Source organism: Anolis carolinensis, chromosome 5 (assembly GCF_035594765.1).
Source record: "Anolis carolinensis isolate JA03-04 chromosome 5, rAnoCar3.1.pri, whole genome shotgun sequence".
Classification (NCBI taxonomy): domain Eukaryota; kingdom Metazoa; phylum Chordata; class Lepidosauria; order Squamata; family Dactyloidae; genus Anolis; species Anolis carolinensis.
Genome location: NC_085845.1, coordinates 34,814,696 through 34,839,190, shown reverse-complemented (window position 1 = coordinate 34,839,190; position 24,495 = coordinate 34,814,696). Strand labels below are relative to the sequence as shown.

Below are 24,495 nucleotides of genomic sequence, written 5' to 3'. Positions count from 1 at the left end.
AATGTTAGCCTTGTTTCTGAGGCCCCTTCCATACAGCTGAATAAAATCTCACATTACCTGCTTTGAACTGGGATATATGGCAGTGTGGAGTCAGATATTCCAGTTGAAAGCAGATATTGTGGGTTATTCAGCATTGATATTCTGGGTTATATGGCTGCATGGCAGGGGCCAGAGTATATTAAACCTACTGATTCAAAGAATGGTACCAGTTTTCCCCTATCAGATTTAGCTTTTGAGATGTAGAACATATCCCATATACCAGTCTTCATCTGCTCATCTGTAGGAAAATAATAACTATACCTAAGAAACCAGAGCTGATGCAGTTTCTCCAATGCAATTTTCTGATTCAGTACCCCAGATAACCTCAGGAAGAGGCCTAAAAACCAAGACACCAAGAATTTATTTTGTTTTGTTGGACTGTAATCTTGGCATGCACTGAGTGATGAAGATGTATCATACTAACACATACTTATTCAGAGTCCAGGGATCTTTTATGAGTCCAGAAACACTATCTGTGCAGACTCTTAATGCCGCTTCTGAATTCCAGTCCGACTTGCTTTTATCTTCTATTTAGGGATGGATATTATTATTACTGGCTGTTAGGAATTGTGGGAGTTGAAGTCCAAAACACCTGGAGGGCCAAAGTTTGCCCGTCTCCCTTTGGGAGACCCTCTCTCCAGGGTCTCCCTTTGTGGATTGAAGAGTTTCTTTTTGGAAGGCTTGTAATCCAGAATGTTTTGGGTGGTGGAATATGAACAGAGGCACATCTTTGTGGATTCAATCCTCCTTCCGCAGTCTTCTAAACTCCCTCCAAACCTAGATCTGATCCAGAGTGTCAGAAGAGCCTCTAAACATCGTGGGAGATTATTCTGAGAATCAGCAAAAATCCTTTCCCGCATTTTTGCTGATTAGCATTTGAGATAGAAATCTGGTCAGAACGTGATCCAATTAAAGACTTCATGTGGTCCCATAGCCTTCAGTTGAGGCTGTCAATGCTTGTTTCTTATAAAGCAACGGTTGAATCTGCAGTGGAAGATTGCCAGAAGAAAACTTTTGGAAAATGGAAATCTCCATAACCTTTTGGAGATTTTATGATCTTTGGAAAGGCATGATCTTGTCAGAAGCCACAACCTTTTGAAAAATGATGCCATAACCTCTTGGTAAAAGCATGACCTGTTAGAGTCATAACCTTTGTTGGGAAAATGGCATTCATTCAAGGCAATTAGGTTTCTCAGCTGTTAAACTGATGTTTCTAGGTATGTCTTTGAACTGTTAGGGACAAAGATATGCCAATGTACAAACATATTTTTTCTGCAGAGTTTCAGAAGTGTTCTTTTTAGTTGCTTAAAAAACATCTACTCTCCCTTAAAATATATTTGCCTTTAAATATGCTCTCAAAAGACAAAAATAAGCAGACTTCTTTAAAAGTGACATTGTTGGTTTCCTCACAAACTTTATGTATTCAGCATACAGGATCTTTGCTTATCAATCCAGTTACAAATAGATTTGAAGTAGTTTCTCTGTGTAGGTAACACAGGGCATCTTTCTTAGAATCAGTAGTCCATAGTCTAAAGCATCTCTCTGTTGTGAGAATCTAATAAAGTCTCTACTTAGTCTGAAAGTTCAAAGGAGTCTGTAAGCATACTGTTCCTACTGAAGTCTAAAGCATACATCTTCTACGGTCTTCCAAACTGCACTGTTTCTAAAACGGAGTCTGAGTCCTGAACAATTCCAATTCTGATCAAACAGTTTGCAGCCCTTCCCACAACAAGAAAAACTGCACACTAATATATACATATACAATACAGGAAGCAATTATATACATGACAAATAACTAGTGGAGGCTTGAGAAAGTTGCTAGTTTGTTTTCCTAGTAGACCTTGAGATGTTGCAATATTTCTAAGTTAATTTAAGATACGAGGCTGCATCCTGGCATATATGGACATCAAATACCAATATACAATTTTCTCATGTCAGATGTAATTCTGTTAATGCAGTTTGCTGTTTACAAATCTAATTGGCAATATGCAAAAAGGCACAGGGGAATCCATTTCTCTGTGTGAATGTTATGCTGTACTCATTTTGTTTTGATTAAATGTCTGTATTGGGATCTTTGAATTTTCTATTTAAAATCTTTTAAAAAGAACTGAGATTGCTACATGAAACAGATAATTAAATTCATTAATGTTTTTCTTCTATGCAGAGTTGAAGAAAGTTTCAAGACCTTATTTTGGTCTATATTTGGCTTGTCGGAGGTCACATCTGTTGTCCTTAAATACGATCACAAATTCATTGAGAATATTGGCTATGTGTTGTATGGAATATACAATGTAACAATGGTTGTGGTTTTACTCAACATGCTGATTGCCATGATCAACAGCTCATACCAAGAAATCGAGGTAGGTCTCACTTTGTAGAGTTTTATTTTGGTATTTTAAAAAGTTCTGCAAAAGTTCTTACTGTTACAGAGTTTACTATAAAATAACAGGTTGAATCTTTAAAGTAGTTCAAATTGTGCAGACCTCTGCCTGAGGACACCTTCTGTCTTCTGAATGGTGTTTGAACCCCGGATATTTATTATTTGCTGACATTGTGACAAACGTGCTATACAAACTGTTGCATAATTATATAAACTAAATTTAAGATACCATGACTTGATTAATATTTATGGTTCCGTTCAATATTTTCTGTTTAAATGCTGTGAATCAAAACTGTCCTAGCCTCAAGCATTCAATCATGTTTGGACTGTCTTATAATACATATGTGCACTGTTAGTCTCCTTTTTAGCAATTTACAATTCTGGGATTGAATACTGCTGTTTTATCTACAGCAATTGCTGTATTTTATTGTTTTTACCAGGGGGTACTGTGAATTTATGTGTTGACTGTTTATTCCCTATGTTTCATTTTGAATTTGTTGTATTTTGTGTCATACTTGTTTTGTGAACCACCCTCAATCCCTCTGGGAGGTGGTGGTGGGATATAAGTATTATTATTATTATTATTATTATTATTATTATTATTATTATTATTATTATTATTATTATGTATCTAAATCCTTGTCACGTTTATAGATTTTTGTTTTCCTTTTTTTAATATCTGAAAGTTGCAGTTTTAATTATATAATTCATTTTTATTAATTGCACCCATTTCTAAAACTAAAAATACCATTAAAATGTAATGTTCAAATGTACTCCTGATGAACATCTAGCTACGCTTTTTGCAATAGCTGGTGTTTTGGAGTACTTTGATAAGATTACTAAGCTATGTCTGTTCTGCAGCCATTTAATATCTGGCTATCTAATTCATGCTTTTTTTTTTTAAAAGACATAATAAAAATGATTTATGGCTCAGACACTCCAGACATGATCTAGCTGGGAAAAAGTAGAATGCATAGAACAATGCAGGCAATCAATGTGGTCAGATTACACATGCATGCTAATTACCGTTCTTTGCCGATATTAAACCGGTGTTCTATGAAGATGTGTTGGTATTTATTAATCATGTCAGAAGCAAATTATCAATACAGCTATAATGTATAAAATACTACAAAGTTAAAAACTTGGCATTATGCTAAATTTCTTTTGATCAGGAGCTGGCCACTTGGAGTGCCTCTGGTGTCACTGTGAGAAGGTCCTCCATTGTGCATGTGGCAGGGCTCAGGATGCATTGTAGTAAGTGATCTGTGGTTTGCTCTTCTCCACACTCGCATGTTGTGGACTCCACTTTGTAGGCCCATTTTTAAAGGTTAGCTCTGCATCTCATGGCACCAGAGCACAGTCTGTTCAGCACCTTCCATGTTGCCTAGTCTTGTGTATGCCCAGGGGGAGTTTCTCATCCAGTCTCAGCTACTGATTGAAGTTTCTGGTTTGAGCCTGCCACTTTTGGACTTTCATTAGCTGGGGTGTTCCTGCAAGTATCTCTATAGATCTTAGGAAGCTGTTTCTTGATTTAAGTTGTTGGCTTGCTGGGTGATATCCGAACAGAGGACAGGCCGGAGATGTCAATGCCTTGGTCCTTTCATTGCTGGCTGCTACTTCCCGGCGGATATCTGGTGGTGCAATACTGGTTAAACAGTATCATTTCTCCAGTGGTGTTGGGCGTAGACGTCCTGTGATAATGCGGCATGTCTCATGAAGAGCCACATCCACTGTTTTGATGTGGTGAGATGTATTCCACACTGGGCATGCATACTCAGCAGCAGAGTAGCAAATTGCAAGGGCAGATGTCTTCACTGTATCTGGTTGTGATCCCCAGATGGTGCCAGCCAGCTTTCGCATGATATTATTTCTAGCACCCACTTTTGCTTGATAGTCAGGCAGTGCTTCTTGCAAATCAGAGCATGGTCCAGAGTGACTCCCAGGTATTTTGATGTGCTGCAGTGCTCCAGTGGGATTGCTGGTAGAGCTGATGGGCTTTCTATAGAAAAGTCTCAATTTTACTGTATTGATTTAGACGAGTGGACAATTGAAGCCCTCCAGATGTTGGAAAGCAGTTCTTTTTAGCCCTAAGGTGCTAAAAAGTTCTATACTGTAGAACTGCACCCTGCTTTAATTGCCATGGTTTGTTTTTTTTGAAGCACCAGCACTCTTTAGCAGAGAGGGAGAAAAATTATGGAAAATTAAAATTACAATGTCAATTACAACTCCCAGGATTCCATAGCATGGAGCTGTGGAAATTAAAAGTGCTGTCAAACTGCATTAATTCTACAGTATAGATGCACCTTTAGATATGTAGCTAGTTAACGCTTGGGCCAGCTATAGCTGAAAAGCAGGTGGAGTGCCACAGTGGCCCATTCCAGATCTTGAGCCCTTTATCTTTGTGACGGAGAGGAAATCTAGCTTAAAGTGTATTGAATTATGCTAGCTTTCAAAGTAAATATTTTTAAAAATGAAAGAGTACCTTTTTAATATGCTGGAAATTAACATAGAGGAAGTGTTATGTAACAACTTAACTTAAAATGGTAGTTGCTTTATGTTCATGACATAAATTATATAAACTGTATCCCAGCTGTTTAATTTACCAAGGACTGCAATTTGGAATTTGTTTCTGGCAGCCAACAAAATCACGAAAGTTAGGAAACATACAGGATTTGGTTTAAAATGTTTGCTCTCCACTGGAGAATGTAAATAATTATATATAAAGCAACATAAATTTAACTAAAGTTTGCATAAATTGGAACATCTATGAATAAGTACTCCAGATGTACTTATCCATACTTTCCCTGACCATCTCAGATTCCATAAATCTAAAATAGTTTGCATAAATTGGTATTATACAGTATGTTTTATACAAACCAGACATGTTGCAAGAGACTCCATCAGTGACTAATAGAGAGCCACTTCTTTGATGGATTTGATTACATTAATTCAGAATTGTTTTGTCCAGTTTGTGTAATTCATTGTGAATTGGGTCCTAAACTAGGGTGTTGTGTGGTTACTCAATTTAGGCCATATGGACATGTTCTAGCAGCATTTTCTCCTGACGTTTTGCCTGCATCTATGGCTGGCATCTTCAGAAGATGATGATGCCAGCCACAGATGTAGGCAAAATATCAGGAGAAAATACTGCTAGAACACAGCTATACAGCCCAGAAACCACACGACACCCCAGTAATTCCAACTGTGAAAGCCATTAACAATACAATGAGTCCTAAACATTGGGAAATTAATTGCACCATTATGGACTCCTAAGTTTTATGTAATAGTAATTAATTATGTGATAAGCATGCCATATTCCATCAATACAGCAATCTTTGATGTGTCACCAAGACTCTGTAGTGTCACTGATTATGTAATATAAAAAAGCACTGATGTGTTAAAAACAGCAAAATATCTTGCTGCACCTTAACCACTAGGTTTTTTCTAGATGTCTGATATAATTGCATTTCTTTATTTATGTTCTGCATTAAAAGATTTCATATCAGAATACATGCAATAAAATGACAATACCCAATTTAAAACAATTTGAATTGTTGCATCCCTCCCAGGATGCACCTTATGACAGCATAATTTGTTTTCTTGCAGATTCTTGTGCATAATTGAAGTCTCCACGAGCCAATGTTCAAGAACAAAATGGAATAATGTTAAATACCCATAGAACTTCTAAAATGCGTTAACAATGCTAAGCGAGTTTAAGGACCTTATCCCACAGAGGGGACCAGACTAGTCATCCTATTACGTTTCATGTGTAAATCATTAATTGATCAGATGATAGGACTACACTGGCTGTTAGACATTCTATCTTTTCCTGTCTGTAAATAAAAGATAGCATGTTTACCAGTATCAGACATTCAGTGGCTGTTTCGTCTGTTTATGCTGGCAATGTCCCCTCATCCACCCCTTTTTGTTCTTTACTGGACGTCATGCAAGGATGAAAGTAATGACAGCCGTGAAAAATAATAATAATAATAATAATAATAATAATAATAATAATAATAATAATAATCTTTTAAATATTCTGCTCTATCTCCATGAGGGGACTCAGGGCTGATTACAGAATACACATATGGCAAGCATTAAATACTGTTATGCTTGCCATTTGTGTGTTCTGTAATCCGCTCTGATTATGTGGAGCCCCTGGTGGCGCAGTGGGTTAAACCCTTGTGCCGGCAGGATGGATGACTTGACGGTTGGGTTGCTGACCTGAAGGCTGCCAGTTCAAATCCAACTTGGAGAGAGCGCAGAAGTGCTCCCTCTATCAACTCCAGATCCATGTGAGGACATGAGAGAAGCCTTCCACAAGGATAGTAAAACATCAAAACATCCGGGCGTCCCCTGGGCAACGTCCTTGCAGACGACCAATTCCCTCACACCAGAAGCGACTTGGAGGTGGGAGAACATGATGGAACCCATCCCACAACAAATGGGGATTATTTGCATGTGCTCCAGAGCGCTGAAGATGATTGCTGCCCCCTTTTTCTTCCAGAGGGCAGCAGACGCATTTCCAATGGGAGCAAACCGGATGCCTATGAAAAGGCACAAATGTTGTGGGATGACTACCATGGGATCCTATTGGAAACAGACCAATGAAGCCCTTGCAAAAGCCCTGGGATAAGGTCCAAAGATAGCAACTAGTAAATACATAAAGGAATTTGCATAAATACAAGTGATAGTGCCATAAAATCTGTGCATATTTGGCAGAACAAGAGAATATAACTGATGCCTTAAGTCAAGACTAGGGAACTCCAGGACATGGCACTGAATCTGTAAATATTGTGGGGCCCAGTCTGGCCCTTGGTAGATGGCCATACCCTTTTCCTATGATCCTATTGCTTTGGTGCTTTCTTGGCTTTTGTACATGTTTTTCCCCAGTTCTAAAAGATGAAATACTCCTCCTCAGATTTCATTAATGACAGAAGTTTTTGAGCTAATACAGTATTTGATTTGAACTCCCCTAGAACGGATATGGGATTCTGGCAGTAAAGTAATATGTTTTCCATGCCTTGCTTTCTGAACACTAACTTCCTAAGCACTTACTTAAATTAATGTTTAGTAAGAGGGACAAAAAATGTAGTTTGAGTGTCACGATGACTTAACTGAATTTCCAAGAGTAAATGGTGAGCATGCCATAAAAGCATTCTTTCCTGCTTATCATATACAGGTTGAATTTCTGCACATTCAGAAAACTGGCATTTGTCCTAAAGCTTCCCAGATTGCATTTAGCACCAGTAGGGTAGCAGATACTCAGTGGTCAAGTGCCTAGAACTTTATCTTAAATAACCCAATTTTCAATTGCTGCTAGCTATATTTCATCTACTAGAAGGCATTTTATTTTGGATGTGACAGGCCTGCAAAACACATAATTAAAGAATGTAATCAGCTCATTCTGTATGTTTATGTTCAACATAATAAAAAAGATAATAGCATATTCTGCCTGCAAAGAAAATGTAGGAATGGGTTGCTGTGAGTTTTCCAGGCTGTATGACCATGTTCCACAAGCATTCTCTCCTGACGTTTCACCCACATCTGTGGCAGGCATCCTCAGAGGCTGTGAGGTCTGTTGGAAACTAGGCAAGTGGGGTTTATCTATCTAAGGAATGTCCAGGGTGGGAGAAAGAACTCTTGTCTGTTGGAGGCAAGTGTGAATGTTGCAATTGGCCATTAACATCTAATGGCCTTTCAGCTTCAAAGCCTGGCTGCTTCCTGCCTGGGGGAATCCTTTGTTGGGTGGTATTCGCTGGCCCTGATTGTTTCTTGTCTGGAATTCCCCTGTCTTCTGAGTATTGTTCTTTATTTACTGTCCTGATTTTAGAGTTTTTTAAATACTGGTAGCCAGATTTTTTTTTATTTCCATGATTTTCTCCTTTCTGTCGAAATTGTCTACATTGTCCAATGGCTTCTCTGTGTAGTCTGACATGGTGGTTGCTCAAGTGGTCCAGCATGTCTGTGTTCTCAATCAGGACCAGCTAACACATCTTGACAAAGGAGTCCCCCAGGCAGAAAGCAGCCAGGCTTTGTAGCTATAAGGCCACTCAATAAGTTGATTATAAGGCTAATCAAGTTGGCCAACTGCACATTCACACTTGCCTCCAACAGACAAGAGTTCTTTCTTCCACCTTGGAGATTCCACAGATGTATAAACCACACTTGCCTAGTTTCCAACAGACCTCATCACCTCTGAGGATACAGCCCGGAAAACTCACAGCAACCCAATGATTCTGTCCATGAAAGCCTTCAACAACACAAAATATAGGAATGTTTGAACTTCAAACCTTTCACAGGTAAGAATCAGAACACTGAAATGTTATATATGCACAAGGGAAATAAACTAGGACATTCTAAAAGGTTTACACTAGAATTAATGAGAGTCTACTTAGAAGTATTCCCCAATGGATTCAATGGCAATTGTTCCCAGGTAAGTTAATGTAGGATGATTCTACCCCTTTCTTTTATTCTTACAGCTAACCTGTGAAGTGGTTTGGAAGGTAGATAGACCTATCGTCATCCATTAAAATAGGGTTTGAACCTGAATGTCTCCCAGACCTCATCCAACAATGACATTTTCTATTGCTGGACTTGATACTGTCCTCAGTTTAGCTTCCTCCGGTTTCTGTGAATATGAGAATTTGACTGAAATAATTTATTGTCCCAGTTGTTTATTAATATTTAGATTGTAGCTCTCGATTTTATACTATTCAGTGGTGAAATAATGTTTATTTTACAAATTTTAGTTAGGAACTTTCAAAGCCAGTAGGAACAAGTTTTTCAAATGAATTAAAAAATGCCACTGGAATTGCTAATTTCATAGATGTGTATTAAGAGCTTAGTGGTGGCCAGCTCCCCATAGTTTTTAAAGACTTATTTAATAACTGAAAAGTAATATGAGGAGAGAAGGAAAAAAACACTGGGTTGCTGTGAGTTTTCCGGGCTGTATGGCCATGTTCCAGAAGCATTCTTTCCTGATGCATCTATGGCAGGCACCCTCAGAGGTTGTGAGGTCTGTTGGAAACTAGGCAAAACCTCACAACCTCTGAGGATGCCTGCCATAGATGTGGGCGAAACATCAGGAGGGAATGCTTCTGGAACATGGCCATACAGCCCAGAAAACTCACAGCAACCCACGAAAGTCTTCGACAACACAAGGAAAAAACAGTTCGTAATCCTGTTCAGAGCAATTGATTTACTTCATTTATTAAAAATTCTATACTGTGGGAGTTGAAACCATCATAAGTCATATGTGGAATAATATTTTCCACAGGCACTTCTAAAATGTATTAACAGTGCTAAAACTGTTTAAGATAGCAGATAGTAGAACGCAAATTGTAATAAAAAGTCTTCAAAGTCTCATTTAAAAATAATGATGATGAATCTGCAGGAACCTTGGCAGGGAATGAATGTGACAGATGAGTTGCTACCACTGAATGTTAATGGCAATACTATTGTTTTTAGTGCATTTTTGCAGAGATGTTTCTTTCTTGGCTGACATGGTGTCAGAAAACAAATATTTAATACCAAGAGTATTGCCCATGTTTTGGTTATAGGAAAAATGGCTCTTTCTCTGTTTCTTCCCTAGGATGATAGTGATGTGGAATGGAAATTTGCTCGCTCTAAGCTCTGGTTGTCATACTTTGATGATGGGAAGACTCTGCCACCTCCATTCAGTCTTGTACCAAGTCCTAAGTCCTTTATTTATTTCTTCATGAGGATCTTTAGATTATTTATGTGCAGAAGGAAAAGGCTGCAAAAGGATATGGAAATGGGAATAGGAAATTCAAAATCCAGGGTAGGTGGAAAACACTCTGTGCATTTTGTGTACATTAATTTTTTAATCTTATATTGTTTTTGAAAGCAAAATAACTATTTGCATTCATGAAATATGTGTTGTTGACCAGGTTGTGTGATAATAATACGATAATATGAAATACTGCAATAACGTATGTCTCCATCAAATCTCACTTAACCAGATGGATGTTTGATGTGTAAAAGATAACTGGTGTTGGGTGAAATACAAGCTGTTTTATGGAAGACTGGATGCAACCTTTCCTGCTGTAATTGTGCACAAAATCCTATTTTTCAAATTGGAATAGGGAACCTCCAGCCCAAAGGTCTAATCCCACTGGAGGAGGGTCAGACTGCTTTGCAGAGACTTCTGCATCACTTCTAAGACCCATCCAATAATCCACAGAGATTGGGGCAAGAAGACCCTATGTTATTTTGTAGATGGAAATTAGGAATTCTGCATGTAAAGAGTAGGGATTTGCCTGCTCTTATCAACCCATTCTCTACCATCATAACTGTGCATGAAACTGAGGGCATGCAGTAGACAGGCAGTTTCTAAGTGCCCTTCCACACAGCCATATAACCCCGAATATCAAGGCAGAAAATCCCACAATATCTGCTTTGAACTGGGTTCTCTGAGTCCACGCTGCCATATATCCCAGCTCAAAACAGAAAATGTGGGACTTTATTCAGCTGTGTGGAAGGGGGCTTAATTGCATGGGAAACCAACATATGTAGTTTTCTTTTTATTGTGGCCACTTTTACATTGCCAAAAAGCGTGACAGTCAGGGCACAGACTTGAATCTGTATAGGTGCAAAATTGGAAATGATTTTATATAATTTATGCAGGATGGTAATGCATCTCACCCAAGTGGGAAAGACAATTACTAGCTGAACAGGTGTTACTGCTGAAGCAGGTCTTCAGGTTATTTCAGGGCTCCTGATCTTTCTCCTTGTGGTTCCTTTATATTTAAACCAACTTAGATTGGACATGCCTTCCAACAGAGGACACTTTCAGTAGAGTACTGTCTTAAAGCAGTCCTTCCAAGAGATGTCCGGAATGGGACATATGGTCACTCTCTCAGCAATGTCAGTAGTGGCTCTTTTACTTCTGGAGGACAATCAGGATGATTGTTAACAGTGGCTGGAGTTAGTACATTTGTTTCTGTTTTCTCACATGATTCTAAGTCAGGCTATTCTTATGCAGCAATACATTGTATGAAGCAGGTAGGGTTGGCTCTATCATTTGCCAAAGTGAAGCATATGCCCTAGGTGGCAGAGACTCAGGCTAAATAGGGACATCTCCAGCCATTCCTCTCACCAACTCTTTTCGAAATACACAGGTAAGTGCATCCCTAAATTAGCTTTTTGGCGGAGAATTATTTCCCCATTACCACTGGTGAGTAAGTACCAGCCCTGGAGTGAAGGGGAAGCCTTGTTTTGTCTCTTATCTCAAGCAGCAAAATGTCTTGGGTTGACCCTGCAGGTAGGATGGACAGACCTCTCTACTGCTGGTGAACTTCACTGTGTCTGGACCTACACATAGGCTTCCACAATGTTACTTCAAGAATTTTTGGAAAAGGAAGAAAATTAAAGTTTGTTTTAATTATCCTTCCTTTTCCAAAAACTTGTTTTAATTTTCAGCTTGACTTTGGGAGAGAGTGATGCCACTCAGTTCAAATCTGATATTTCTTTTTGGGAATAAGTTCTGACCAAATCCTATTTTCAAGTCCTCAGAGATATTTTGCACTGTAAGAAATAAATGACAGGTAAATCAGTATTTGATACATTGCTATGCTTGTGTCTTTCCCATTTCTCTCCACAATTTACACATGGAGATGAATTGATGTCTAGATGTTCAGCTTAATATTTGTAGAAATCCAACTGAATGTATGAGGTTGGGAACTATGGCTTCCAAGCCATTTTATTACTGACATGGTGTATTTGGTATAACAGTGAGCAATTCTGCTAATTAAATTACAAAAGCTGGAACAAATTGAGCTCATAAAATGACGAAGGAACAAAACCAACAGAAGTAACGTCATAAAAAGGCAACAGTTCCATAGATTGGTCTTTATTCTTGACACATTTTTATATCTATTTTTTCAAGGGAAAACGTTCCTTAGCAATTTTGGACTTTATTTGATGATGAAAGAGAGATGTTAAAACATCAGAGTGAGAATAAGACTCACTCTTATCTATATATCTATATATAGATATATCTGTTTCCTTTATGTGTAAAATAAGTGCTGATGGCTGAGGGATGTGCCACAAGTTCTCTTTTGTGTCTCAGTCTTTTATATTATGTCTGTCTTCACCCTTTGTTGCAGTCTCATCTTTGCCTTCTGTGAGCCCCTCGCTTCTGTTGACCTGTTTCCATACTAAGGAGCTGAATATCTACATTAATAGCAAGACGTTCTTTCAACTGTTATGAAGGAGTATAAAAATTAACCATGACAACAACAAGCTTTTTCTGACGATCTAATTTCACTCCCCAACCCCAGTATTCATTTATTTCAATAATATAAATATCATTTAATTCTGAAGTCCTTTAGCGTGCCACAAATACTGGATATGGGAGTCGTTGAACAATGCAAACCACTCTTTGGTTTGCAGAATTGTTAACTGTTTCCCAGGTATACATTATTCTGCATGGTTCTGCTACAGGGATAGTTAAAATGCATATTCTTACCTTCCTTCAATTTGGGACCAAAATATATTCATAACTGGTTGTAAAATCAAAGCTGAACTTGTTTCTTCAAAATATATGCTGAAAGACATACGTTCCTATAATCAGTGATAACGTGATGGTAGATTATAGTTGCAGATCCCACGGAAGATATTCTAATTTAGATTTATTCTTTCTTAGCTAAACCTCTTTTCCCAATCCAACTCGAGGGTTTTTGAATCACACAGCTTTAATAGCATTCTCAATCAGCCAACACGCTATCAGGTAAGTCGTTACCTGAGCAGCACACGCAGTTGTGAGTACTCTTTGAGTTTCCATGCAGTTACTATGTAGGGATGTCACAAGGAATTTTTGTGTGACATCTGTTCACTTTTTAGGGCAGAGATTGCAGGAAGGAGCAAATGTGTTAATTTTTCCTGTTAACTTCTACAACTTCCAATTTCAGTTTTGGGGAGAGTTTCAAGATTGTGTGTCAGAATATTTGGGGAGGAAAATGGTAGTATTTTGGTGTGCTGCACACTCCTGGATCACAATACAAACTCATTAAACTACATCTGTATGAATGTTTAAATCAATTCATTAACTAATTTAATTGGATTCATAAGTAGATTTATTTAGGATCCAACTTTATAAAATCTTTAGAACTACTGAAGTACTAAATGCATGATGGAATTAATTCAGCTACAAAGCATTATGATTTGGCTGACTGAAAACTGAAATACAAGCCCGAGACTCTAAAGGGATAAAATATATTTTGATCTTCTTTGAGTTCAATATTATAGCTTTAATAAAATTCTAGCAATAAAAGGAAACATTTTTATTGCCGTCATGGTTGTTTTGTAAGGCTTAAAGGCACCAGATAATGCTAAATTATAGAAAAAAATTCTTCCAAAAGGTCAGAATATGATACAGTGCATCTGAAGAAGACCAGTGAGAAAAAGATAAAACATGAATAATTTAAATACTAATCTGCATAAATAAACACAAGCATATTATTCAAATGCAGGGATATAAAATATTTTCCCATGCCCTTCTCTCTCATTACTGTTGGTGCAAGTCTGACCTTGAGATATATATTATTTTTTTAAATTAAAAATGTAGACCAGAGCTTTGGGAGTTAGCAAGATTGAATACAAGAGAACAATCCGAATCTTGACCCAACCCTAACTCACACAGGAGAGACTTTCACTTCACTGTATGGGTTTGTTCATACACACCTTTGTGTCATTGCAGAACTTTCTCACTTGGCTTTTTCGGAGTTATTGTGCTGCTGTTGTTCCATAACTCTGACCTTGCCTTGCAAAGTCTAGCCAGGCCAAGTCTAAACTGAATGTCTTTTCACCAAAAGTGTACTGTTCTTTTCTGTGATCCTTTATGTTGATACCCTTGTTTTGACCCTTTGCTGGTTCCTTTTTCTGTTGACATTGGGGTAGTTTGCAATTAAGAGAGAGTGGTTTTGCTAGAAGTAGGAATTCCCTCACTTTTTGAAAACAGCAGTGTTTTTAAAACACTTTGCTGACACCTTGTGGTGAAATAGGCTTCTGTTGCTGGAAGATGAGCTGACCTTTTGCTCAATTGTTTCATGTCTGAAAGCTACATAAATAAGTCTCTGGGGGAATGCTTGGTCTTGCATTCTGTTCTGATTTCCCACCGTAGTCAACTAATTGGCCATAAAAAGTCCATAACTGGAACGTGAGCACATCACAACCCTCCTGTTCGTCTTCAGCTGCAGCTGGAATCAGAGCAGAGGCTGAAAACGATTATTTCTGGGAATTAGGGGTGCATCTGTACTGTAGAAGGAATGCCACTTGATACCACTTTTAACTGTCATGTTGGAATTGTTGGAGGTGCAGTTTGGTGAGGCATCAGCACTGCTTGGCAGAGAAAACTAAAGACCTTGTAAAACTATAACTTCTCATATTCCATAGCATTAAGCCATAGCAATTAAATTGGTGTCAAACTGCATTCATTTTACAATGCAGACACATCTCTAGATTCCACCAGGCAGTTTGATTGTAGGGGGAATTCTTGGAGTTTTCATCTTGTTCTCTGAGAATTTGTCTAATGACTTTTGATGGAATTTAAGACAGCAATAAATAAGTGTGAAGATGGGATATTTATGCTGAAATGAATGGCTGCTTCCAAGGGACATTCTGTTGGAATGTATATTCTGGTTATGTTTACACAGAGTAGTTCCTGTCAGCTTTTGTGGTTGCTTTGAAGTAGCTAAAAGATTGTACAGATTGTCCTAGCGACAAGAGCTGATGAACTAATGTTTTTGTATCCAACAGCAAATCATGAAGAGACTTATAAAACGTTATGTTCTGAAAGCACAAGTGGACAAGGAAAATGATGAAGTCAATGAGGGTAAGAACTGCTTTGGGATTAGCAGTGTAATAATGCAACAGATTTTAAGTGCTATAGCCAAAAACCTCTGAATTAGATCATTGCACAGCGACTGGTATGCTATAATAATAATAACATGTTGGATTTTAGTTGATGTGTGGGGCAAGCTGTAGTGCAATTTCTAACTGACCCTCGCTTTTTTACCTTTCTGGTCATTTTACATTTCTGATCATTCCGGGACTAGAAACACACTGAAATAACCCACACAGAATTTTTCAAGATATAGGTGTTACATTGGCTAGTTTGGTCATGAGTCCCATAGACAGCTTGCTTGGATAATCATGGCACTTTTAAATATTAAAGTTAATATTAGTATGATATTAAACCAAACACGTGGAAGACTGCATGCTATATTTGTTAATTAAAATTATCTAATTTAGACACAAAGTACCCTGCATATCTCAGACAGGGATGGGAACCCTCCAGATATTGGACTACCATCTCCTACTTGCCTTATCATTGGTTGTACTGACTTGGGTGGCTGGGAGCTACAGTCCAACACCTAGACAGCCACATGATTCATAGAGATTATCTCTGTCATTCTGACTTCTCTGGGGCAAGATACTCAGTTTTCATAAAGAGGAGGATTTCATTTTTTATCATTCATTGGAAAGGTTTGATGTATTACAAACATTTTTTTCAAAATAAAATATATTGTTAGACATGTCACACTCTCAATACAGGATTAGTCAGGGCTTCTGAAATAGACTTGTGCACGGATTCATTTTGGAGTTTTGCCTTTGGCTTGTTTGGCTTATTTGGAAGCCTGTAATGGCATTGGCTCTGCAGTCATTTTTGAACCGGCCGCAACAGAACAGTGGCTGTTGAAAACCTGATGCTTTTGGTTTCTTTTGGTTACACATGGAGTGTGGGGAGGGAGGCAGCTGCTAAAAGGAAAAGGATCCCAGGAAGCGAGGTTGCTTAATCCCCCCCCCCCCCCACACTTCTCTCTTGATTTGGAAGCAGGAAGGAGATTAAAACACGAGGGGTAAGGCGGCAATTCTCCTTTTCGGGGCCTCCAAATCAAGAGAGAGAAGGGAGTACTTTTTAAAGGAAGCCCAGGGTAGGATTCCTCCAGGTAGATCCCTCTTCCTTTCCTGGGAAATGGAAAGCCCCCTTGAAATGCCTTGGAAAACTGCCTCCTGCAGGAGAGAGCTGAGTGCACCCGCAGCTCCTGTCAACGGCTTTAACGAACCCAGGTCGTCTCTAAAGTCAGAAGGGAAAGAATCCCAGGAAGCAGGGTTTCTTAAGCCCTCCCTTCTCTCTTGATTTGGAAGCAGAAAGGAGATTGAAGCACCGAGGGGGGAAAGGCATTCTAAGGCACAGCCAGTTCTCCATTCTGGTGTCTCCAAATCAAGAGAAGGGAGGGCTTTTTAAAGGAAGTCCATGGTAGGATACCTCCAGGTCGATTTGTCTTCCTTCCCTGGGAAATGGGAACCCCCCTTAAAATGCCTTGGAAAACTGCTTTCTGCAGGGAGATCGCTGCATGGTGTATGCACCTGCAGCTCCTATCTCCTCTAGAGTAGAAGCAGCTTTAACAAAGCATTAAACCCAGGTCTCCTCTACAGACAGAAGGGAAAAGATCTCAGAAAGAGTGGTATCTTAACTCTGATGCTTTTAATCCAGGTCTTAATAAAGGATATGACAAACCATGTCAAAAATGACAGGAAGGGGCGCCTAGGAAGTCCCCCCCCCCCATAATGGGCCAGATAGAAAACAATCTTTCAGCTTCCTAGATTGAATATAGATTTCTGTCCTCCTGAATTTGGGAGGCTTCCAAAAAATGGATCGGAACTCCCATTGAAATCTGGGACACCAAAATGAATAGTGGCTTACCAGAATTGCACAAGTCTATTCTAAAATGGCATCATAGCACTGAAAAGACTTCAAATATTAACATCACCACCCAAGTAAACATATTACTATTAAAATGTGAACTTTCATTGGAAATAGAACTTATCTAATAGATTACTTATATGAAATCAGCATTTGATATATTATGTAGGATGTTAGATTTCAAAAAAGTCAGGGTTGAGCTTTGATTATAAGCTAACATATGCAGAGTATTGAAATAGCTAGCAGTTGAGTGAAACAAGGATATCACTTTCGGTGTACCAATATGACCAAATCTAAATATAATAAATAATAATAATAATAAAACTTTATTTATATACCGCCCTATCTCCCGGATGGGACTCAGGGCGGTTTACAGTCATAAAAGCAACACAAACATTACATAACAACATAATACACATTATTAAACAAAGTAAAATAATACAATTATAACAATAAATCACACTTACATGACCAGATCAAGGGGACGGGAACCATAAACCCAATATATTAAAATGTATCATTTTAGACTAGGGAAATCTTGTGCAATATATTCAGGCCCAGAAATCGGCGGTAGTCCAATGTAATTACTCAAAAACCTGCCGACACCACCAGGTCTTCAGTTCCTTACGGAAATTGGATAATATAGGGGATTGCCTGATCTCTTTTGGCAATGCATTCCAGAGCCGGGGGGCCACTGCCGAGAAGGCTCGTTCCCTCGTCCCCACCAGCCGCACTTGAGACGGTGGTGGGAGCGCGAGAAGAGCCTCCTCGGAAGATCTCAAGGTCCGCACTGGCTCATAGGAGGAGATGCGATCACGGAGATAGGTAGGGCCCGAGCCGTGTAGGGCTTTATAGGTCAAAACCTGCACCTTTATTGGGCCCGGCAGTTTATCGGCAGCCAGTGGAGCTGCTTTAATAGGGACATTGTGTGCTCCCTATAGCCGGCTCCCGTTAGAAATCTGGCTGCCGATCTTTGAACCAGTTGGAGTTTCCGGGCCGTCTTCAGGGGCAGCCCCATGTAGAGAGCATTGCAGTAATCCAATCCTTGTGATTTCAATAGGAGTGCAAAGCATATATTTCAAATATTCTGTCATTAACTGTCATTATTTTTATTACTTACACAGGTGAATTAAAGGAAATTAAACAAGATATTTCAAGTCTTCGCTATGAACTTCTGGAAGACAAGTCTCAGGCAACAGAGGAGTTGGCAATTCTTATACATAAACTCAGCGAGAAACTCAATCCAAATATTTCACGATGTGAATAAACTCAAAATGACCTATTCTACCGTATATGCTTGTGTATAAGTTGACAGAAAAATCAATCCTATAAACCTGAGCTGACTTATCCCGAGGTCAATGCTGGAAACAGATAGCGATGATCTTGGCTTGTTGAGCTGTGGGCCTCTTGCCATTTGGGGCACTGGAGGTGGAGAGGATCAGCAGTGGCCATTTTTAATAGGGACTTACTGTGTAAACCTTATGAAGCTTGGCAATCTCTCTGCATGCCTTGCGAGGTTTATATAGTAAGTCTCAATTAAAAATGGCTACTGCTACTTCACTCCATCTCAGATGGCAGGCATGCCACATTCTTCAGGCTTCCCATATTGTTGCTGTTTTTCAACTCAGGTTGAAAAAAGGTGAGGAAGGGAGAAAGGAGGGTGCCTTTGCCCTCTGTTTAGACAAGGGATCTTGGGGTGAGATCCCACTGCATCAAGATAAGCTTCTTATCTCTGTTTCTTATCACTGCCTTCATGTTGGGACCCTAATAGACACAGGTTGCTTTCCTTGCTTTTCTCTCTCCATTTTTTCCAGGTAGAATTCTCATCTTTGTCCTCATTTATATTCCTTCCCCATCTGTAAGTGTATAGATGTAGAAATTTTGAGATCAGCAATGCAGTTTACACTCCTCCCATTATAACCCCTCAAACAGAACCTCTACTTCTTTTTAGTTATCCTTCTCTTTATCCACAGCTGTTACCTGTGGATGAATCAAGGCTAACACTTAGGAGCATGTAACAAATCTGTTTTGTTACAAGTTCCTAAGTTCTAGCCTTGATTTATCCATGGATCACAGCAAAAACCCATGATTTTGGTCCCCAAACTTGCCCTTAACACTTATACACAAGGATTATTTATACACAAGTGTATATGGTAATTTGTTCCCTGGATTTTGACTACAGCACAAGTATTGGCAATAATATTTCTGAGTGACTTATACTTGAAAAATAAAACATAGATTTTTAGCACTAAATAACTTTATGTACAGCTTTCTTTGAAATACAGTCTTAGCCAATTTTATGAATGTACATGCAAAAAAAATTCAGTTTATTTAATGTGTATGATAAAACATATTTTGCATTTATTTAATACGGTACAACTGTATCTAAACAATCTTGCTTTACTAATAATTTTCTGAATAAAGTTTATATTCTTTGGACTGAGCAAAGAAAAATTAACTTTGTAGACCAAGGATGGGAAATATATGGCCCTCCAGTTGTTTTTAGATTGAGGCAAATGTAAGCCCCTAGTGGCGCAGCGGATTAAACCACTGAGCTGCTGAACTTGCTGACTGAAAGGCTGGCAGTTTGAATCTGAGGAGCAGGGTGAGCTCCCGCTGTTAGCCCCAGCTTCTGCCAACCTAGCAGCTTGAAAACATGCAAATGTGAATAGATCAATAGGTATTGCTCCAGTGGGAAGGTAACAGCACTCCATGCAGTCATGCCGGCCACATGACCTTGAAAATGTCTATGGATGACGCTGGCTCTTCGACTGAGAAATGGAGATGAACACCAACCCCCAGAGTCAGACCCAACTTAATGTCAGGAGAAAGCCTTTACCTTTTTTCCGCTTCTGGTGTGAAGGAATTGGCCATCTGCAAGGACGTTGCCCAGGGGACACTCGGATGTTTTGATGTTTTTACCATCGTTGTGAGAGGCTTCTCTCATGTATCTGCATGGAGCTGGAGCTGATAGAGGAAGCTCATCCGCACTCTCCCCGGGTTGGATTCGAACTGGCAACCTTCAGGTCAGCAACCCAACCTTCAAGTTATCAGTCCTGCCGGCACAAGGATTTAATCTACTGCACCACCAGGGGTTCCAACCTTTACCCTAACCTTCACCATTGGTTATGCTAGCAGGACCATTCTTTGCCCGCCCGTTTCATAGACTAAGGCTGCAACCCTAAACCTATTTACAAGAGAGTAAACATGTTTAGAATTGCATTCTGTATCTGACCTCCATCATGTTGGTGCAAACACAGGTCTTTGGAATGTATTGAATGAATACAGTTCAGCCAGACCTTGAAAGAGTACTTGAAATGATCCAGGCAAAGTTAAACATATTTAATTCCCTCTGATTTTAGTAGCATGATCGTTCCCCCTATAGGCTGGATATAGATAGTTATACGTATAGTATGTCTCTTGAAATCAATACAAGAAATGTGGATTAATCTAAGATTGCAGGCAGTCTGCTGTAAGTATGATTAAATTTGGACCCAACTCAAGGAAACCTAGAGCTTAATATTATGCATGTTAATTTAGGTGCAGTCTCCTACCTCCCGTTTAATCTTTTTTCTTAACATGGTGCATAAGATGGAGGTCTTTAAAGTGCTTAACTTTCACTGGATCGTATCCCCTTATTTATCAGCTTTCTTAATGAACAACAACAACAACAAAAGCCATGGCATGGGCAACTGAATGTTTAACCGTGAAAATAAAATGTGACTATAATATTAACAATGCCTTTAGAGTTACCTGCATAAATTATAATTTACATCATATTTGCTTTCAGACTAGGAAATAGCTGGGTTTTTTTTAAAAAAAACTTACAATTAATGTAAACTGTGGAAACACATTTTCATGTGGTGACGATAATTTTTTTAAGATTTTAAGATACTATGCAGGGCTAATATTTTGTTACATTGTTCTAAATAATGCCTCTGATGCTTTCCTGTTAAATAAAATATTCCTACTTTATTGAGTCTTGTTTTGCTTTTACTGCTCTATCAGCTGAATATGATATTGCACAGATCCTTTCAGGTAAATACAGTACAAATATAGACATGCCTATTTAAAATAAAGTCCCATTGGTGAGTAGAATGGGGCTTCCACCCAGGTAACGCATGTATCATTGCAGCCATATCAATTGAAAGTACTAAATCAATAGTTTGGAGAAGTTTTTAAGAGTAAATGTGCGGGAAATTTGGCCTCCAAATATTTTCGTCTGTGGGCTCAGAGATTTTCCACCTCTGTGTTAAGTGATAACTAATCTTACTGATATACTCTGACATAATAACTCAGGGACTGACTATTCATACATATTCCTTTTTATCACACTTTCAAATTCTGCCATATTTTTTATTCCTTGTGTCACAATTTTCACTCTGTGATCCCATTTTGAAGCAGATGTCTTGTCTTGTATACTAAAGCACATTCTCTCCCGCTGCCATATAACATGAAATATCACAGGTGACCCCTCGTGGCTGAGTATGATTACTTTCCAGAAGTAGAGTCTTGGCAATGGGTCTGTAAATGATTGTAGAGAGTGAGATCTATTCTGGATCTGCATGATCTGTCACAATAAGGACACCAATTTCCAGATGGAAGGCGGCCCCGACAAGGGTTTGCTTGACACATCTTTCTCTTGGCCCTCTATTTGTGCCTCTTCCACAGCATTGGAGGGCCAGGGATTTCCAGTTATCTGTGTTTATGCCACATTTTTGTAAGTTTTAAGTCAATTTTAAAATCTTTTGCTGTCCACTAACATTCCATTTTCTGTTCTTGAACTGAGAGTAAAGTAACTGCTTTGGAAGACGGTGATTGGACATTTGGAAAATGTGGTCAGTCCAGTGAAGTTGATGGTGGTGAATGACCCATTGAGTCCCATCTTGGGATCTTGTGGGCAGCCCATTCAATCCATCTAATTTCCACATTTTTGTTTTCTCCTCTCCTTTGTGTGTTACCTAGTTTAATATTCTGCAGGACTCAAAGGCCTGGATACTTCTATGGCATTCTGGTTGGTCCTATTAAAGGTATTACACAAGTGTGGCTGCTGTTTTTCGTGTACTAGCACAACTACATTACATTACATTTGCATTACATTTATATTTTGAGCTCCTGTGTAGAACTTCCCCTCCCAAATTCCCAAATATAAGGAAAACAAACAAACAAAAGATTGAGTATGTCCTATGCCAGCATAGTATGGTGGTTTGAGTATTTGACTATGACTAGAGACCAGGATACAATTCCATGTTCAGCTGTTGGATTATTTTGAGCAAGTCATACACTCTCAGCCCCAGAAACTTCTGCCCTCCTGACCTAAAAAGTGTTTGAATCCTCCACTGTTCTTTGTCAGTATCTGACATTATTTAACACCATATATGAGCAGAGAGGTACTGTAGACTTGTGAACAAAGTTTTAGGTTTCTTGAGTGTGGGGAACTTGGCTTAAAATTTCTATTTCAGCAATAGAAGCACTGGGTGACCTTGAAAAAATAACTGGCTATGTTATAATGTCACCTTCAGCCATGAATGAGGACCCTTTGCCCATGTATAGCACCCTTATCTTCCCCACCACCCCTCAATTTTGCCACTATTTTGTCATTCGAAAGCCCTTTGAAACAGAAAGATAAACTGTGTGGCCTGCATTCCTCAACCCCTGTGTGGACACACATGTGCACATAAACATACATCACAAATGCCACTTAGGATACATCTACACTGTAGAATTAATGCAGTTTAATACAATTTTGACTGCCATGGCTCAATGCTACAGAATCCTAGGAATGGTAGATAGATGTACATGGCCTTAAGCCTTCTCTGCCAAATAGTGCTGGTGCCTCACCAAACCACAGCTCTCAGGATATCAAAGCATTGAGCCATGGCTGCTAAAGTGGTGTCAAGGTGCATTAATTCTACAGTGTAGCTGTATTATTTGCCCTCTGTGCTTTGCAGTTGATGGCTTCGGCTTCGCAGGCTTCGCAATGGCTTGAAAAGATGATTTATTGAATACCTGTATTATTTTCCTTTGGGAAGGCTGCCACCGTTCCTTAGATTGTGCTTGATGCTGATAATAATGGGTCAGGGTCATTTTAATGTCATGTCTAGCAGTAGGATATTTGAAATCTAGTGCAAAGATGTTATGCAACAAATGCCAGGTGGCAGAGAGAGAGGTAGTAGTGAGTTGTTATTTAGCTTTTATAAAGCTTGCAAATGGCTAGGCAGTTTTGCTTGCTTTGGGAATGGCTGCTCCATGTATATACAGGACATACAGCAACTGATGCAGTTTTCAATGTGCGCAAAAAAATTAATTTAAACGTAGGCTTTTGTTGGCTTCCATTTATTTATTTGCTCTATTTCTACCCCATCTTTCTCTACCCCAAAGGGGACTCAAGGTGGCTTACAAAAAGGCAATTATTCAATGCCTTAAAAGCATATAATACAGACATTAAAATTAAGTTAGATTAAAAAGACATATGAAACATTTCATACATTACATTACATAAGAAATCACGCCATCCATAGTGCTAGTTGGCCTCTATTTTCCCTATAGGCATTTAGATATACTGGAAACTCTTATGGGCAGATCTACACTGTAGTATTAATGTGGTTTGACACCCCTTTAATTGCCAGGATTTAGTGCTATGGAATCATGGGACTTGTCATTTGGTGAGGTGACAGCCCTCTTTAGCAGAGAAGGATAACGGCCTTATGAAACTGATATAGTTCCTCATCAAAGCCACAACTCCCACGATCCATTGACCCATGGCAGTTAAAGTGGTGTCAAACTGTATCAGATCTACAGTGGAAATGATCCTTGTGGAAGGCTTGTGTATTTGCTCCTTTTCAAGGTGTCATTAAGGCCCCTTCCACACAGCTGAATACAATCCCATATTATCTGCTTTGAACTGGAATACTGTATATGGCAGTGTGGACTCAGCTGACCTAGTTCAAAGCAGATATTGTGGGATTTTCTGTCTTGATGTTCTGGGTTATATGGCTGTATGGAAGGGCCCTAAATCTTCTATAAATTCCCTTTCACATAGGTGAATAAAATCCCACATTTTTTTTATTTGAACTGGAATATGTCAGTGTGGAGCCCCGGTGGCAAAGTGCGTTAAAGCACTGAGCTGCAGACCGAAAGGTCCCAGGTTCAAGCCCCGGGAGCGGCGTGAGCGGCCGCTGTTAGCTCCAGCTCCTGCCAACCTAGCAGTTCGAAAACATGCCAATGTGAGTAGATCAATAGGTACCGCTCCGGCGGGAAGGTAACGGCGCTCCATGCAGTCATGCTGGCCACATGACCTTGGAGGTGTCTATGGACAACGCCGGCTCTTCGGCTTAGAAATGGA

At 39.1% G+C, this 24,495-nt stretch overlaps 1 protein-coding gene across 2 annotated transcripts in view; it reads left to right on the top strand.

Annotated features, from left to right (window-relative positions):
• The window catches only part of trpc3 (transient receptor potential cation channel subfamily C member 3), an 86,960-nt gene extending 65,835 nt beyond the window's left edge, over positions 1-21,125 (top strand). Inside the window, exons 8-12 of one of the 2 annotated variants that reach the window (XM_003221771.3) lie at positions 2,204-2,399; positions 10,014-10,223; positions 13,089-13,172; positions 15,200-15,275; positions 18,275-21,125. In XM_003221771.3, coding sequence (XP_003221819.2) covers positions 2,204-2,399; positions 10,014-10,223; positions 13,089-13,172; positions 15,200-15,275; positions 18,275-18,417 — 709 coding nt within the window. In that variant the 3' untranslated portion in view covers positions 18,418-21,125. The remainder of the gene's footprint in view (positions 1-2,203; positions 2,400-10,013; positions 10,224-13,088; positions 13,173-15,199; positions 15,276-18,274) is intronic. The other variant, XM_008112056.2, reaches the window with a different exon arrangement.
• The last annotated feature ends 3,370 nt before the right edge of the window (positions 21,126-24,495 follow it).